This window comes from Somniosus microcephalus, chromosome 3 (genome assembly GCF_052327205.1).
Source record: "Somniosus microcephalus isolate GS21.2 chromosome 3, FLI_Smic_1.0, whole genome shotgun sequence".
NCBI lineage: Eukaryota > Metazoa > Chordata > Chondrichthyes > Squaliformes > Somniosidae > Somniosus > Somniosus microcephalus.
Genome location: NC_140989.1, coordinates 65,015,946 through 65,033,258, shown reverse-complemented (window position 1 = coordinate 65,033,258; position 17,313 = coordinate 65,015,946). Strand labels below are relative to the sequence as shown.

The 17,313-nt window shown below is 43.1% G+C and overlaps 1 protein-coding gene across 4 annotated transcripts in view; it reads left to right on the top strand.

Moving 5' to 3' along the window:
- The window catches only part of ubr2 (ubiquitin protein ligase E3 component n-recognin 2), a 162,512-nt gene that overhangs the window by 172 nt on the left and 145,027 nt on the right, over positions 1–17,313 (top strand). For all 4 annotated transcript variants that reach the window (XM_085980818.1, XM_085980815.1, XM_085980809.1 and 1 more), the window contains exon 2: positions 13,438–13,697. In XM_085980818.1, coding sequence (XP_085836944.1) covers positions 13,438–13,697 — 260 coding nt within the window. The remainder of the gene's footprint in view (positions 1–13,437; positions 13,698–17,313) is intronic.

Sequence of the window (17,313 nt, the reverse complement as noted above, 5' to 3'; positions counted from 1 at the left end):
CCCTCTAACTGATGCGTGGGAAACCAGTGTTCACTTTGTGTGTGTTTTTTAATCCCAATCAGCAGTTTGTGTTTCTCAGACAGGGGGAAGGTTGCTAAGTAAAGACCTATCTCAGGCCTGCGGCGTTGTCCTCGGATTTGCTGAGACATGGTGTCCGCGGGTCAGGTAAAAAGGGTGGTGAGAACACGAGCAGCGCTTCAGCTCTTGTGTGGATCTGCATGAAACCTAAGGATGATCGTGTTTTTTTTCAATGACTTTTACATCTGAAGGTCTATTCGTGTTGTTAACTTGCCGGACTCGGCACTTCCTGCTGTTGACGTGAAGTTGCAACCTCATCAGGAGCAAATTCTTTGCCATCCAGTCTAATTATATGTAACTTGCGAGGAGCAGGTTGTTTTCTGAAAAATGAGCGTTAGGAGTTAAAATATTTATCAAGAAATACCAGCTGTTATATTTTGATAGTTGGCCACACTCCAAATGCCTTAAAGTTATAGCAGTTTAGTAGTGTACAAGTTGAATCTCTTCTCTGTTCTAGTAAATATGCACTTCATTGTTAAGTAGAGTTTAGTTTTTTAGGTAAATTTTATAAACATTTGAATAGGTTTAAAACCTTGGCAAGCCTGTTATGTAATTTGGTCTGGTGTCTATATTACTTAAAAGATGTTTCACAGGCTGTCATTTTCCCCAAACTAAACAAAAAAATGAGAAGTGTTATATAAATGGAAAGCTTCAAGTCCTCAGGTTGCTCTAAGTGCCCCACATAGTTATTTTTGAAGTTTAGACACTGTAAGGTAGATAAAAATGGCAGCCAATTTGACGGGGTTGACTGAATGATAAATGTTGGCCAGGAAATGGGGTTAACTCCCCTGCTTTACAGAAAGTGCCACTGTCACCTAAAAGAAAACAAATAGCATTTATATACCCCAGGATTTCAGAAAGCGCTTTATAGCTAATGAAGGACTTTTGAAGTGTAATTTGTAATGTAGGGAAATGTGGCAGTCAGTTTGCGCACAGCACTGAAATACATAATCAGATAATATGTTTCCATGATATTGGTTGAGGGATTAATATTGGCCAGGATACTGGGGAGATCTCAACCTTTCTTTGAATAGTGCCTTAGGATCTTTTACAACCACCTGATTTAAGGTCTCATCTGAAAGACAGAACCTCCGACAGTGTATTGCTCATTCAGTACTGAAGTGCTCAAGTCTCTGGAGTGGGACTTGAACCTGCAACCTTCTGACTTGGAGATGAGAGTACTGCCACTGAGCTGAGGTAGATTGGCGGCCGTGCCTTCAGTTGCCAAGGCCCTATGCTCTAGAATGCCCTCCCTAAACATCTCCGCCTATGTTCCTGTAATTTTTTTGGCCCTGTGCGTCCTCTTCAAAATATCGCGCCTGCATGGTTTTTACATTGAAAAGCCGGCTGCGCAGGTTCCCTGGAGCAGTGCGCTTTACAGGGACCACTGCTCTCGACCTCTCTGTCCTCCTTTAAGACACTCCTTAAAATCCATCTTTGACCAAGCTTTTGGTCATCTGCCCCAATATCTCCTTATGTGGCTCAGTGTCAAAATTTGTTTGCTCGTGCTCCTGTGAAGTGCCTTGGGACGTTTTACTACCTTAAAGGCGGTATATAAATTGTCATTGTAGTAATAGATGGCGTAAGTTTAACTTCTCATCCGAAAGACAGATTTTCTGACAATCAGCAGCACTCCCTCAGTACAACACTGAAGTGTCATCCTAGATCAAGGCTGTCAAACGTACCGTCCACGGCCTGTGGTGTGCTGTGTTTAGGGTTGCTGAGTCTTACGGAATGGGACATGAATCTCCCGGGCACTGCTACGAATAGTCTGGGTCTCCCGGTCAGGGGAGGTGGGGATGCGTTTTGGAGATGGGGGACACGTGGTTGTTTGGGGTATTGGGACTCGGAGAGGGGGAAATTGGGACTCCATGGATGGGATGGGAGTAGTGTGGGGACGTTCGGGAGCTTGAGACTCCCGGAAGGGGGGTTTTGTAGGGCTTGGGCAGTGAGATGGGGTGGGAAATGCTGTACGCCCCTATTTCACATTGCAAGCTCCAACTGCCGCCGCTGGGTTGGAAGAGGAGGGGAGCAGCCTCAGCCCCCTCCTTCAGCTCCTTTCTCGGCAACAAACTCTGGACCTGACTTCCCCCATCTTTCCCATCGGTTCCTCGCTCAGGATCTTGCAGTTTGCAGCCCAAGTCTGAGCTTCAATAAGTAGCTGAAGAATGAGATTTGAGGGAGACTGGCTGTCCTGCTGCGAGGATTATTTTTCTAAATTATTTTTGATGTAACATTTATAATAGTTTTAAGAGCATCAAGTTCCTCCATGTATTCTTTTGTTTTTAACTGGAACGATAGCGAGATGGATTGAATATCTTTTTTCAATTATGTAATGCGAATGGATTTAGGATTTTTAAATCCCTTGCGAATGTTAATTCTGCATAGCCTACTTAGAAAGTCAGATAAGCTTTGGTTCTGGGTTGTTGTCTTGTTCAGTCCAAGTGTCAAGTATTTTTGAAGTGGGTGATAAAAATCACTACAGTAAAGTGGCATTTGTATTGTACAGTATTTCAGAGTTGCAGCACACTACACATCTAGGCACTACCCTTTTTTGTTTGATTTTGGAGGAGTAAGGTAAGGAAAAGCTTTTAAGTTCTGACAATAGTCTTCATTGTAATTTTTGTACCCCCCCCCCCCCCCCCCCCCAGCCCCACAAACTCTGCAGTTTGTAACTCAGAATGCATTTGGTGCCAATTAGGTAAATTTCCAGAACATTCATGTACATTATGAAATGAATTTCATATTTCTTTGTGAATGAAAAGCCATTGTGCTTGATTTTGCAAGCAACAACAACTTGTATTTATATAGCGCCTTTAACGTACTCAAATGTCCCAAGGCACTGCACAGGAGTATTATAAGACAAACAAATTGACATTGAGCCACATAAGGAGAAATTAAGGCAGGTGATCAAAAGCTTGGTCAAGGAGGTAGGTTTTAAGGAGCATCTTAAAGGAGGAAAGAGAGGCGGAGAAGTTTAGGCAGAGAATTCCAGAGCTTCGGGCCTAGGCAACAGAAGGCACGGCCACCAATGGTGGAGTGATTTATAATCAGGGATACTCCAGAGGGCAGAATTAGAGGAGCGCAGATATCTTGGCGGGGGGTGGGTGGTGGTGTGGGGCTGAAGGAGATTAGAGATAGGGAGGGGCAAGGCCATGGAGGGATTTGAAAACAAGGATGAGAATTTTGAAATTGAGGCGTTGCTTAACCGGGATCCAATGTAGGTCAGCGAGCACAAGGGTGATGGGTGAACGGAATTCCCTCTAACTATCTCCCCTTGACATTCAATGGCATTACCATCGCTGAATCCCCCACTATCAACATCCTGGGGGTTACCATTGATCAGAAACTGAACTGGACCAGCCATATAAATACTGTGGCTACAAGAGCAGGCCAGAGGCTGGGAATTCTGCGGCGAGTGTCTCACCTCCTGACTCCCCAAAGCCTTTCCACCATCTACAAGGCACAAATCAGGAGTGTGATGGAATACTCTCCACTTGCCTGGATGAGTGCAGCTCCAACAACACTCAAGAAGCTCGACACCATTCAGGATAAAGCAGCCCACTTGATTGGCACTCCATCCACCTTCAACATTCACTCCCTCCACCACCGGCGCACTGTGGCTGCAGTGTGTACCATCTACAAGATGCACTGCAGCAACTCGCCAAAGCTCCTTCAACAGCACCTTCCAAACCTGCGACCTCTACCACTTAGAAGGACAAGGGCAGCAGACGCATGGGAACATCACCACCTACAAGTTCCCCTCCAAGCCACACACCATCCTGACTTGGACCTGTATCGCCGTTCCTTCACTGTCGCTGGGCCAAAATCCTGGAACTCCCTAACAGCATTGTGGGTGTACATACACCATATGGACTGCAGCGGTTCAAGAAGGCGGCTCACCACCATCTTCTCAAGGGCAATTAGGGGTGGGCACTAAATGCAGGCCTAGCCAGCCAGCGACGCCCTCATCCCATAAATGAATAAAAAAAATTTTTTTAAATTGGCGCGAGTTAGGACACGGGCAGCCGAGTTTTTGATGACTTCAAGTTTACATAGGGTAGAATGTGGGAGGCCAGCCAGGAGTGCTTTGGAATAATCAAGTCTAGAGGTAACAGGTAGCCGTGGTGAAAGGATATAAAATTCTCAGACATTATGAAGCAAACCATGGTGAGAAATATGCTAAGCGCGCAGGAAAGTTACATAAAGATATTTTCTGAATTGGCACCATTTTTAAAGAGTAGCAGTGGTTGCTCATAGTCGCCATGTAAGTACCGCTGTTAAAGCACGCTATGTGATTGCCCATGAAATAACTGTCACCATCAACGTTCCCTTTAAGCTGCACGGCTGCGCAGCTGTCTCGAGGTCCCGCGCAGCCGGCTTCACAATGCAAAAAAACCATGGATACGCGGAAGTTTGAATGGGCTGCATAACCCGTTAAAGGGGATGTGTGGCCCAAAAAAAAATTAGGAGGCTCATTGGTAATCATAACCATTTTCTAAGGGAAGTATGTTTGAAGATCTGCAGGCTAAAACCTGCAAAGATGGTGGGGTGGAAATTAAATTGCATGCCAGAAACCAGTGCCATAGTCACCTTTCCTACAATTTGTTTGGCGGCCTCCCATGATCCCTTTAAGGTCTGTGCTTGGGCTGCTGTAGAAGTGGAAAAACGAATCGGAGCTTGCACGGTTCATGCTGCATCTAGTTTTTCAAGAATTTTGCAGAAGGGTCCTGAAACAGACGTCAGACCCTTTCTTGCATATTTAAATTGATCCAATGCTGATTTCGGGAGGCCATCAGGCAGTGTTCCCTTTAACTTTTTTTGGGTGCGGGGCTGCCCGGCCCATTCAAAATACCGTGCATGCATAGTTTTTCCTATTTAAAAGCCGGTTAGCTCGCTGCGCGGGAGCTGCAGAGCACTGCGTAGTCATGCAGCTTAAAGGGAACATTGCCGCCAGGGTTGCTACAAACAGTGAGGGCCAATAAGGCGGCAGGACCATGAGCCCAGAGATTAGTGTATGTTGCGCTAGTTTTACACTTAAGTGAGCAAAACACATACTAATTTCTACCCTAGTGTGTCTAATGTGGCCCACGCTAAGTGTCAGGATGTCAGATATGGCCCACCATGTAAAATAAGTTTGTCATTCCTGGCCTAGATTATGTATTCAAATTGTGGAGAAGAGCTCAGATCTGTAATCTTCTGACTCAGTACTTCCTTTGAGCCAAGCTGACATTTATGCTATAAATTGCTTTGGACCGATGCTTCGAAGTTCTAGTGTAAATCTTGAGTCGGAGCTTGACCTGACTCCAGAACAAAGTTGAGTGTGAAGGGAAAATCTCTGAACTTTGTGCCTGTTATCAAACCTCTCAAGGTCATCAAAGAGTTGATGTCACCCATTGTCATGCTTTTTTTTTCCCGTTTGAATTCTTCCAGGCTTTCACTCTGCCCACGGCACTGAGTCAACTCAACAACGACATCCTCTGTGATGTGACCGTGACGTGTTCTTTCCCCTTGTCCTCCTTGACCTGTCAAAGGCGTTGACACAGTTGACCATAGCATCCTCTCTTACCTTTGTAATGTGGTTTGCTTAAGCAGAATTCCCTTTGATTAGTTTGACTCCCACACTTTAAGCAGTGGCTTCTCTTTCTGCCTCTGCACAGTTACCTCACAACTGGCGTACACCAATATTCAATCCTTAGTTCTTTTATTTTCCTCACTTGCACGTGACTCCTTTGTGACATTGTCCATCGCATAGGGTCAGTTTCCAACTGTAGGCTGACAATACACGGGTTTACCTCTTCACAACCATCTTTACACTGTCGGGTTGTTTTTCTGAAATCAAAATCAAAAGCCAGAAATTTGTCAACTTGAACTTCAGGCAGACCAAAGCTGTCGATTTGGATGCACCAAAAAGTTCCTAACTGTGCTCATGACTCTGTTTCGCACCCTGGCTGCTCGCTCAGGTTGAACCAGAAAGTTTGCAACCTAGGTGTCCTAATCAGCCCTGAGCTGATCTGCAAACACCAGGGCTGCCTACTTTCACCTCTTTGACATCAGATGTTTGCACCCTTCACCTCACCCCACTACCACTGAGACAAATATCCACACTGTATTTACCTCAAGACTGCACTTCTGCAGCATCTGCCACTGTCTTTCTGAGCTTCATGCTACACCAGCTTCAGCTCATTGCCTGAAAACCTGTCCCGCACGCTCATTATTCCTGTCCTTGCTGACCTCCTTCGGCTTCCTCTCATTAAACACATTGCTTGACCTGTAATTTGAATTAAGCAACGTAAGTGACACAGCAAAGAGGCATATATTGCAAAATAATTTGAATGCAGATAACATATAAATGTCTTTCTAAGTGCTGTATAAATACAAAATGTATAAATCCACTTGGTATTGAGCCTTGCTCTGGATGGGGAATGAGGCAGAAGGGACGGGAGAGGATAGGGGTAGGAGGTGAACAGGAGAAAGAAGTATTTGGAGGTAGGTGGAAAAAGCAGGGAAAAAGGGGACAGGGGAGGGGGAGAAAAGAAGTTGGAGAGTGGGAGGGAAGATGGGAGAGCTAGTCATGGGGAAGGGTGGCAGCTGCCTTGCATTCTCCTGACTGCCCAACGATCACAGTAGCAGGGGGTAGGGTGGCGAGGAGGAGGAGTGGTGGCATTTTTCTGGGTGTTAAAACAATCAGTCTCGGCAAGAGGTGTGGGGGTGGGTGCATGATTCTGGGTGAGGTTCATTCTAAAGTATAGAATGGCTGGCATTACTAAGGCAGTAATGATGAACACCATTGTTTGGGTCCAATTTCCCATTCTCAGGCAAATATTCATGGCTGGGGGAGGGTTGGTGATGAGTTCGATTTTCTTGAAGTAGGGAAAACTCCTCTGGGATGGATTGGGTTACATCAAAGTCATGAAGCCTGGGGAAGGTCTCTGCTCATGCCTCTAAGCATCAGATCAGAACAAGGTGAAGTAAGTTGTGCTTGTTTAGACTGTGGAACAAATGTTGGCCTAGTTTAGAGGGGCAGTATGGTAGGATGCATCTGGGCAGCAGCACATTTTGCTCAGTGGGGGGTTGACCAAAAAACTAATTTTGCAGGGCCAGGTTGGCATTCTAACGTTTTTGAAAATAACTGGCCTGTTCATTTTTTTGCAGAGAGATAGTCAGCTTGGGATTGGTTGGAATCACGCTGTCCTTGTAATTGAGGAGCCAAATGCTGAATGTTGCACTCTGGATTATTAAGATCATCGATTTAAAATTAGTAGAGGAGGATCAGTGCACACCCACTCGGCAAGTGGGGAATTTTAAAGTTAGCTTGATAGGCCTAAATCTGATTTTATGTTGAAGAATGGCAGTGTTTTTTAAAATTTGTTTATGGGATGTAGGCGTCGCTGGTAAGGCCAGCGTTTATTGCCCATCCTTAGTTGCCCTTGAGAAGGTGGTGGTCTTGAACCGCTGCAGTCCGTGTGGTGATGTACTTCAACAGCGCTGTTAGGTAGGGAGTTCCAGGATTTTGACCCAGCGACGATGAAGGATCGGCGATATACTTCCAAGTCAGGATGGTGTGTGACTTGGAGAGGAATTTGGAGGTGGTGGTGTTCCCATGCACCTGCTGCCCTTGTCCTTCTAGGTGGAAGAGGTCGCGGGTTTGGGAGGTGTTGCCGGAGAAGCCTTGGCGAGTTGCTGCAGTGCATCTTATAGATGGTACACACTGCAGCCACGGTACGCCGGTGGTGGAGGGAGTGAATATTTAAGGTGGTGGATGGGATGCCAATCAAGCGGGCTGCTTTGTCCTGAATGGTGTCGAGCTGCTTGTGTGTTGTTGGCGCTGCACTCGTGTCCAGGGTAAGTTAATGTTAGTTGAGTCACACAGTACTTAATGGGCCACATATCGCGATCCTCACATCTATCTCTATGTACAGGCACAATGCCATTGGAATGCTGCAGCTATTCACCATTATTAACAAATAATAGATTGAAATGGATTAATATAAATTTAAGTGCAAAAATTGACTGAATTATCCGGAGTAGATGTAAATTATGCTGGATTAAACTACTAGTTGGTGCCCATACAGTACAAAATTTGAGCCAAAAAACTGTCAGATAATAAAGCTGTATATATTTTTAAACTTGTATTGGGTAATAGGGCTGTAAGTTAAATATTGGGATCATATTCAGGTTTACTGAACTCTACTCTAAATTATCGATTTAAATGTATAAGAGGCAGAAAGACAATATCGGGACAGAGCGGGATTCCCCCAAAGCACCGAGATTCTTGCTGCTGATTGCTGTCAAGTGATCCCTGCTGGAAAGTGTGTTTCCACCTGCTAAGGACACTCTGATTTAAATGTTATGCCAACATTGTCAAATAGTCCACTGGCACTCCCTGTCCAGGCTCATATGAAGATGTACTCCAGGGCTGCCAGTGTCATTATAAATTCCTTGAGGGGGTGAAAAGAGAGAAAACTTCAAAGAAATACTGGATCGGGTGTTAATAGCCTTTGAGGTTACAGGGGATGAAGTATAGATCAAGGTGAACACTTTGTGGTTGGAGTGATGGGGATGTGTGTAGAAGACCAATAGAGAAGGTTAAATCCTGTATACTGCACTGTTGCACTGATTTTTCTGTGTTTCTCCATTTATGTTTGGTGGTCAGGAAGAATTATTGACAGTTTGTGTTCCTCTGATGAGACATTAAACTGCCACCCTGTTTATCAGTTCAGGTGGATGTAAAAGATCCCATAGAAAAATTCAAACAAGTGCAGGGAGTTTTTCTGATGCCCATGCCAATATTCCCTCAATCAACACCACCAGAAGAGATTAACTGGTCATGTGTCTTATTGTTTATGGGATCTTGCTGTGTGTAAACTGGATGCTGTATTTGCCTGCAAAACAACAATGCCTACACCAAGTACCTCATTGGCTTGGAGAGGTCCTGAGAAGGTAAAAAGCACAAAATAAATCCTTAATTCTTCCCAGAGGATCGGAAATGCCGGTTTCCCGCGCATGCAAGAAACCGGCACTTCCATCGGGTCCACGCGTGGGTACTCTGTCCGTACTCACGCGTTGGGACCCGAATTTCTGGGCCCAAGTCTATCATCACCATGCTTTTTTGTTAAGCAGAGGCACAAACAAATTGAGTAACTAGGATGACAGAAGTTTGCAGTATTGTATCTTCAGAGTATGGTCTAATCTTTTAACATACTACAGAGATTTGTAAGACTGCAAATAATTCTTGTGTTCATCATCTTAAACTCCTCAAAGATGTTACTGTTTGTAACCCAGTCTCAATTTTCATTTTCCTCTGCTGCCATTTTCATTCATTTGTACTATTTATTCTAATGTCACATCATTTTCATGATGTGCACCACCGCAATGTGAACATGCAGCAAAAAAAGTTAGTGCAAATAATCACCGTTTGTTGACTTAACATACAGAATGCTTTGCATTTAGTCAGTGGGATATTTAAGCCAATCAGTAACCTAGATGGGTATAAAAACAATCAAAGTATGGGACTAGAGTCACATGTAGGCCAGACCAGGTAGTGCTGGCAGGCTCCTTTCCATGAAGGGAATTAGTGAGCCAGTTGTGCTTTTATGACGCAACAGTTTTTATGGTTGTTATTCTGGTACCGTCCCAAACAAATGACCACATTTATTGAATTTATGATCAGCATCTACTGTATCCAGAGCTGATTGATTCTTTCTATTATCTGAAGGTTTGTACGTTGTGTAAGTGACTGAGATCCACAGACGTGCTGACCCATGGTGCTTGTGCCTCTATTTTAATTTACTTTTTTTTTGGTGGTTGTGTTTTGCTTGGATCTTGTGTGTCTTCTCTCCCTGGACCTTAGCCTTGTGTTGCTTCACGAGCTCCAGCTCTTAAGGTTTCCCAGTAGCAAAATGTATTACATATCTTTTAATTTAAAAAAAGTGACTAATCTGCAGGTCCTGAAATCTGCTTATGGTAATTGACAATTTTGATGGAAGTTAAGATTCAAAACAAAATTGCACCACGTTACTGGCCAGTTTATAACAAAAAAACAAAAAAAAAATCTGTTAATTTGGGTGCAGAAAAGATTTGAGAATGATTCCAGGGATGAGGGACTTCAGTTACGTGGATAGACTGGAGAAGCTGGGCTTGTTCTCAGAGCAGAGAAGGTTGAGAGGAGATTTGATAGAGGTGTTCAAAATCATGAGGGGTCTAGACAGAGTAGATAGAAAGAAACTGTTCCCATTGGTGGAAAGGTCGAGAACCAGAGGACACCGATTCAGGGTAATTGGCAAAAGAACCAGAGGTGACATGAGGAAAAACTTTTTTACGCATCGATTGGTTATGATCTGGAATGCACTGTCTGAAAGGGTGGTGGAGGCAGACTCAATCGTGGCTTTCAAAAGGGAATTGGATAAGTACCTGAGGGGAAAAAATTTGCAGGGCTACGGGGAAAGGGCGGGGGAGTAGGACTAGCTGAAGTGCTCTTACAGAGAGCTGGCACTGGCTTGACAGGCTGGATGGTCTCCTTCTGTGCTGTAAGCATTCTATGATTCTAAACCACAGTTCCAATTTGGTTAAGGATATGGTAAGCACCGGAGCAGGGAGTGGTCAGGTCTCATTTTCTTGAGTCCTTAAGGAACGTCATGAAAGGTTGACTAGTACTTGATTAAATTTGCTGGTGCCGCCTTAGGAAGAACCATAAATAATAATTTGTACTTCAGTACTCCAGAATTTTAAGTACATTCTAGTTGATGAGTTTCAGGCAGACTTTCAGGTTACAGCAAACTATAAAATGGTCTGATACTGACAATGCAGTCATAAAATATTGAAATACTTGAATATTGAGGGTTGGGAGACTATGAAAGGGCTGTTCTTAGGGATGTTGCCCCATAGGATATATCCTGAATCTTAACATAATATCAGCAGTTTGAGATATAGGCAAATTAATGAGAACATGGATGAACACTATGTGCCCTCCACCGAGCTCCATAGTATGCATCCGTGTGGCCTGTGACAGCAGAAAGCTTGGACATGGTTGCTGTGGCACTTGTCAAAAGTGGCATACCTTTCAAAAGCATTGCACCCTAATTGAGGTCTCATTAAGCTTTTATTTAGGTTCATTAACTCTCAGCTTTCATATTTTAAACCCCATGATGAAATCTGCAATTTTTTTTTTTACAGATTTACGAACCTGAGCTGCTTCCTTTCATGTCCTGTGAACCCCAAATTCCTCAGCGCTACAACAGCTTTGAGCCTACTTCTATTTAGAATTGCTGTTTGTTCTAAAATGCATCACCTCACTCAGTGACATGGAATTCCATCTGTCACTTTTTTTGGCTCATTCCCTCATCTTATCAGTTTCCATTTGCAGCTTCCTTTGGTTTTTCAAAGAATTAACTATACTTCCTGTTTTAGTGTCATCTGCAAATTTCAACAGCACTCCCTCTAGCCCTATTTCCATATCATTGATCTACACAGTGAACAGAAGTGGCCTGACAACTGAGACATGTGGGACACCACTGTCCACTTACAGCAGCCTGGAAAAACTGCCCTTAGCTCTAACTCGGTTTTCACTTAATCTTCTCCCATATGGTCCCTTGTCGAAGACTCTTCATCTGCAAACCTCAAGAATGCTGTGAAGTTGATATGTCTTGGGACATGTTTATAATTTGCTGAACAAAAAAAATTATCAATCTATTATAGAAAAATTTAAGCCAACTTCTGTTTACTAATCAGAATAATAGGATCATACTGGACAAGATGATCCAGTCTGTCTGGCAGGTCCCAGAAATCAATAACTCTCAACTGCCCCCCCATCCCATCAATATTTATCCAATTCTCCCGTAAAGTTTTCCATACTGTTTGCCTCTTGTACCTCTGGCTAATCTATTCCGCACGTTCATCATTGTGTAAAGCTCTTCGCAATTTTCCTCTTCTAAGCTTGAGCGTTTCACTTCCTCCAGTGGCTGGACATCTTTGCTATAATATAAAACCAGACTTCTGTATGTAGTACTGCAGCTGTGGTCATACCAGTGCCTTGTGTCAGCATGGGTCAGTGGCAGACTCTTGTGTCTGAATTAAAGGTTGTGTGTTCAAACCCCACTCCTGGAACTTGAGCACATAATCTAAACTGACACTTGAGTGTAGTGCTGAGGAAGTGCTGCATTGTTGGTATGCCTTTCAGATGAAACATGAAACCAAGGTTCCATCTGAATATTAAGATGACCTAAAATATCCCACAACACTATTTGAGAAGATTTGGGAGTTCACTGCACATGCTGGCCAACGTTTACCTCTCAATCATTATCACTAAAGCAGATGAATTGTTTTGCTGTTTGTGGGAAATTGCTGTTTTCAAATTGGCTTTGTAACAGTGACATTTCTTGATGTCATGCGTTCAAGAAAGGCGCTATATAATAACTTTGTTCTTTGTAGACTTGTTATCATCTCTTTGGACTTGTGCGCTCTCCCTCTACTTGTTCAAGAACAACAGTTTGTATTGGGGTGATTGAGTGGTCCGAAGTAGCTTGTTTTGGGTACAGAAGAGATTTACTAGAATGGTTCCAGCGATGAGGGATTACAGTTCCATGAATAGACTGGAGAAGCTTGGGTTGTTCTCCTTGGAGGAGATTTGATAGAGGTGTTTAAATTCATTAAGGGTTTAGATAATAAGAGTGAATAAAGATAAACTGTTTCCAATGGCTGAAGGGCCGATAACCAGAGTGCCCAGATTTAAGGTGATTGGCAAAAGAGCCAGAGGCGACGTGAGGAAAAAGTTTTTTTACGCAACGAGTGGTTAGGATTTGAAATGCACTGCCTGTTAGGGTGGTGCATACAGATTCAATAGCAGTCTTTAAAAAGTAATTGGGTAAATACTTGAAGGAGAAAAAGTTGGAGCGATACAGGGAAAGAGTGGGACTAACTGGATTGCACTTCGAAAGCAGACTCGCTGGACCGAATGGCCTCCTTCGGTGCTGTACTATTCTATGATTTATATAGTGCTGTCAACTTAGAAAAAGGTCCCACTGGGCTTCACCGAGGCGTAATGAGGCAAATACATTCTAAGATCTGGTCATTGTTTCTTACTGCGGCCATGCACGTTGCTGTTGGTTTCCTTCAGCTGTCCACCGGAGCTGATCTCAAATTCACTGAACTTGTAATGAAAATTGATTGATTTGCTTGGAAAAATGTAACTCATAAACTTCACAAATATTTGTCCCTTCACTACTGATACTGCTACCTTTTGTACATTTTTAATGAAATTGCTAAGATTAAATATCACAAATTTGGTTTATTTTGAATGTGAGTATATGTTTTAAATATCTATTACAAGAATCAAATATTTATGTGACATTGTCTTCTTAGAACTGGCTTCAAGCAACAGATTTGACCAGGGATGTGTACCAGCACCTTGCCTATTATGTACCAAAGATTTACTGCAGAGGCTCTAACCCTAATCCACTTAATGAAGAAATGTTAGCTCAGCATATTCTGTTGGGGCCAATGGAATGGTACTTGTGTGGAGAGGATCCTGCTGTGGGAATGACAAAACTTGAAAAGGCGAACAAGTCATCACAGCTCTGTGGTCGTGTTTTCAAAATTGGAGAGCCTACCTACTCTTGCAGGTACAGAAATCATAGCAAGTTGCATTCTCATGAATTCCACCTGTGTACATTTGGTAGTATGGCTGGTGTGGATAATGACACAAGTTTTTGAACAGGAATCAAACCACAATATCAGTGTCATTTTAATATTGGCCCGGATTTTGCGGTCAGTGGCGAAGGAACGGCGCTTGCCGTTCACTGTGCTGTCAGCTGCCCACAGAGTATTCATATGCTTTTGGGCGGAGACTTGGCCGTCATTGGGCGTTTGATCCAGCGTGGTGCCCTCTACAGGGAATCTGGCGTGTGTGAGCAGGGAAAGAAACAGTGAGGCTCTTCAACTAATCAGATTGAAGAACCCTCACTGAGACATGCAGAGTCTAAACCAGGAAGTGTAAATTAGATTTAAATCATGTACAGAAAGCAAAATAAAGATTGGGAAAGAAAGATGGGATTAAGAGAGAACAAGGTTTTAAAAAATGATTTAATTAAAAAAAAAACTCCAACACTAATTACATTCTGAAGGAATGAGACTCCACACTTGTAATATTAAATTTTCATGGCCAGAGAAGTTGTTTGGCAGTAATTATGACTGATCATGTCTTTAAAATTCAATTACACCTGAATGCACCAGCCCTAACTTTTTCTGCTGTTTAGTGGGTAACTAGTGGGTAAGTACTGCAACTTCACACCCTTACATTGATTTCAATGCAGAGTCTATCGGCGAGGTACTGTTAAAGCGCAGCTTGTGGAGGAGCGGGGCAATTTGGACTGCAAATTCCTGATTTCCGCGTTTTAACAGTGCATGTGCGTACTCTGGAAGTTGCTGTCCGATTTACTCAATAATGGTGAGCGCTGTTGTCCTCACTGTTACACTCAACGCTTAATCCAGGCCAGTGTATCAATTGTATATGAAATTTTCATGCAGTTGTACTGCAGGAATATTGTTTTCTGCAATGAGATTACAGTGAAGTGTATTGGTAAATGTGGTTTTATTTTTTACTGTGTTCTCATGTTTTAAAAAAAAAAAAAAAAAAAAATAGCCACCCAGTTTTGAGTTTAGTGCTTCCAAACGTATCTTAAATTGCTCTCTAGAGGCAACGAGGTAACACTTTGGTAAAGTTTAGGTGCTTCTAGGTCCGTCATTGTTTATAGTGATGGAAGCAATTTGAGATGACAAATTACAGTTGTGCAACTTTCAAGAATATTAGTTTAAATGAGGCTAGTGACCACGTTGGTAATGTACACATCCAAAGCCATGCAGTTCAGTTCAACTTGGAACATCCGACGGAGTGTGCGCAGGTAGTCCCGAATTGCATTTGTTCTGGTATCTACAGTTTCTGACTTGTAGATTCCAGAACAAAAGAAAATAAACTCCGTGCAACTCGTTACAGATACAGGTTGACTATCCCTTATCCGAAAACCTTGGGACCAGCTGTGTTTCGGTTTTCGGAAATTTTCGGATTTCAGAAGGTATTATTTCAGACTGGGAAACTCTGAACATTAAATTAATTTGGTAATTAGTATTTGTATTTAATACAAATTTTAAAAGTTCAGGCTACCTTTTGCGACTGTTCCGTGTCTCATTCCCCTTCCTGCTTCTCTGTGCTGCCGCTCCCAGTCTGTTGACAGCTCCCCCTGCTCCGTATCTGAATTCCTTGACTTAGCGGGGGTCTGGGGCTCGACTGCCGCCGCCAGTTGTGGGAAAGCCGGATATCGGCTGACTCCTACACTAAGCTGGCCCGCAAATCAGGTCAGAAAAGCATCGGCCGCGTCGGGTCATGTTTGGCGCCACTCGGGTTATGCTGTGCGCACGACTTACGCTCCACAAAAAAACTTGAGGTTTTCGGTTTTCAGAAGTGCGGATAAAGGATAGTCTACCTGTATTAACAATGTGGCCATTCCCAGATTGCATTACTGGGAGGCCCAACTGTGCTACTGTTTCCCCAGTGCCTATATATACAAATAGATGGCCAGATTTATCCCTATGATCATAGAAATGAGCATTTGTAAACCAAAGTTGCTCCTCATTCGTCCCACTGAGCCGCTGAAGAAATATTCCAAGTCGTTTGCCCTGTGGGCAGAAATCCCAGCATTTAAATGCATTCCTCCAGTCAAAAGTGAGCAGCTTGTGCTTCCTTCTTATTGAAGGCATAGGTGATTGCGACAATACAGACGTTTCTCAAAATTGACTGCTACTAGTGCGATATAATGTTAGGGTATTTTAATGAGCTTTTCTTTCTGGCAACAGTCCTGCTGCACTTGTTTTTTCATTCTCTCTTGAAATTGATATTTTTGTCCTGAGATGTGATGCTCTGAGCTGAATTTAGAATGTGGAGTTTGAGCATGTGCACTGCAACTAATTCCCAAGGTGCATCAGTACCAGTAAGCTATACTGAGATTTCTTTTCTTTCAGTTTATGCACAATCTTTTATTAATTTTTTGGGGAAAAAGAGCAAGCGGACAAATGTGGAAAATTTTACTGAGGGAAATTTGTAGTGTTTTACTCTAAAATAGAAAGGCAGTTATAGCCGTTGTTTTGTATTCCATAAACTGCAGAAAGTGAATAAAGAGGAGGATGCGCACGACAGACAGACGGAGGGTGGGCGAGGTATGAGAGAGGGAGGAAAGAGACCGATCGAAATGTTCTAGATTTTTTTTTTTCCCACTTTAGTAGACCTTTTTTTTTTTTTAAATCTGACTTTTCGCCTCTCAGAAGATTACATGGCTCTGGGTGGGGAGTGTATGTACAGGAAACTCTTTTTTATCCGGGACCGGCGTGGTGCCGGTTTATCAAAGTCCGGATTACAGAGAGGTATAGTTAAAAGGTACGAGAGCGCCGTACACAGCAACAATCCAGGCTTCCCTGTTGCTTAGCAACAGGTGCAAGAACCCCGGCCACAGACCAAGCGTCCCTGTTTAGCAACAAGTGCAGGAACCCCGATTACACGGCCACTAATATGAAGTAAAACTTACCTGAACCTACTCCTGAATTTTGCTGGTTAACAGAGATTTCCGGTTATTTAGGTGCCGGTAAATCGAGAGTTTCCTGTATTGTGATACAGAGCAAGAGAGCGAGCATAAGATCTTTGTCTGTAATTTTTTGTGTTTGTAGCGTAGGAACCAGGGTGGATCTGAGTGACACGGAACCAGACATTGGTAAAGAGGCTCTCACTACCTTCCCTGCGGTGAGGAGCAGTGCGTAGCTTGAAGAAAATCATGCTTTTTGCTGCTCTTGCTGTATGTAAGCTTATGCTGTTGCTTGTGTCCTACGTCTTGAGCTTCTGTAATTAAATATTGTTAATTAATACAGAATCTTGGCCGAGCTCAATATCATATGATATTGTTTTCCAGAGTGACTTGCACAAATATAATTTGCAGTGGGCACTTGTGATCCAGGATCTTCCTTTCACCTCGGACAGGTTGTGATTCCTGTGTGTTGGGTTGGTGGCTATCTTGTGACATTAGGTCCAATGCCACTGAAATTGGTTGTGTAACATTAAGTTTACAGCTCCTCCTACAGTGCAAGTCCTTTTCAATCTTGTGACTGCTCACGGTTTTAAAAAAAAAAAAAGAATAGATGAATATATCAATTGCTGAGCTATCAATCCAATTTTTTTTGTGATTGGGGGAAAAAAAA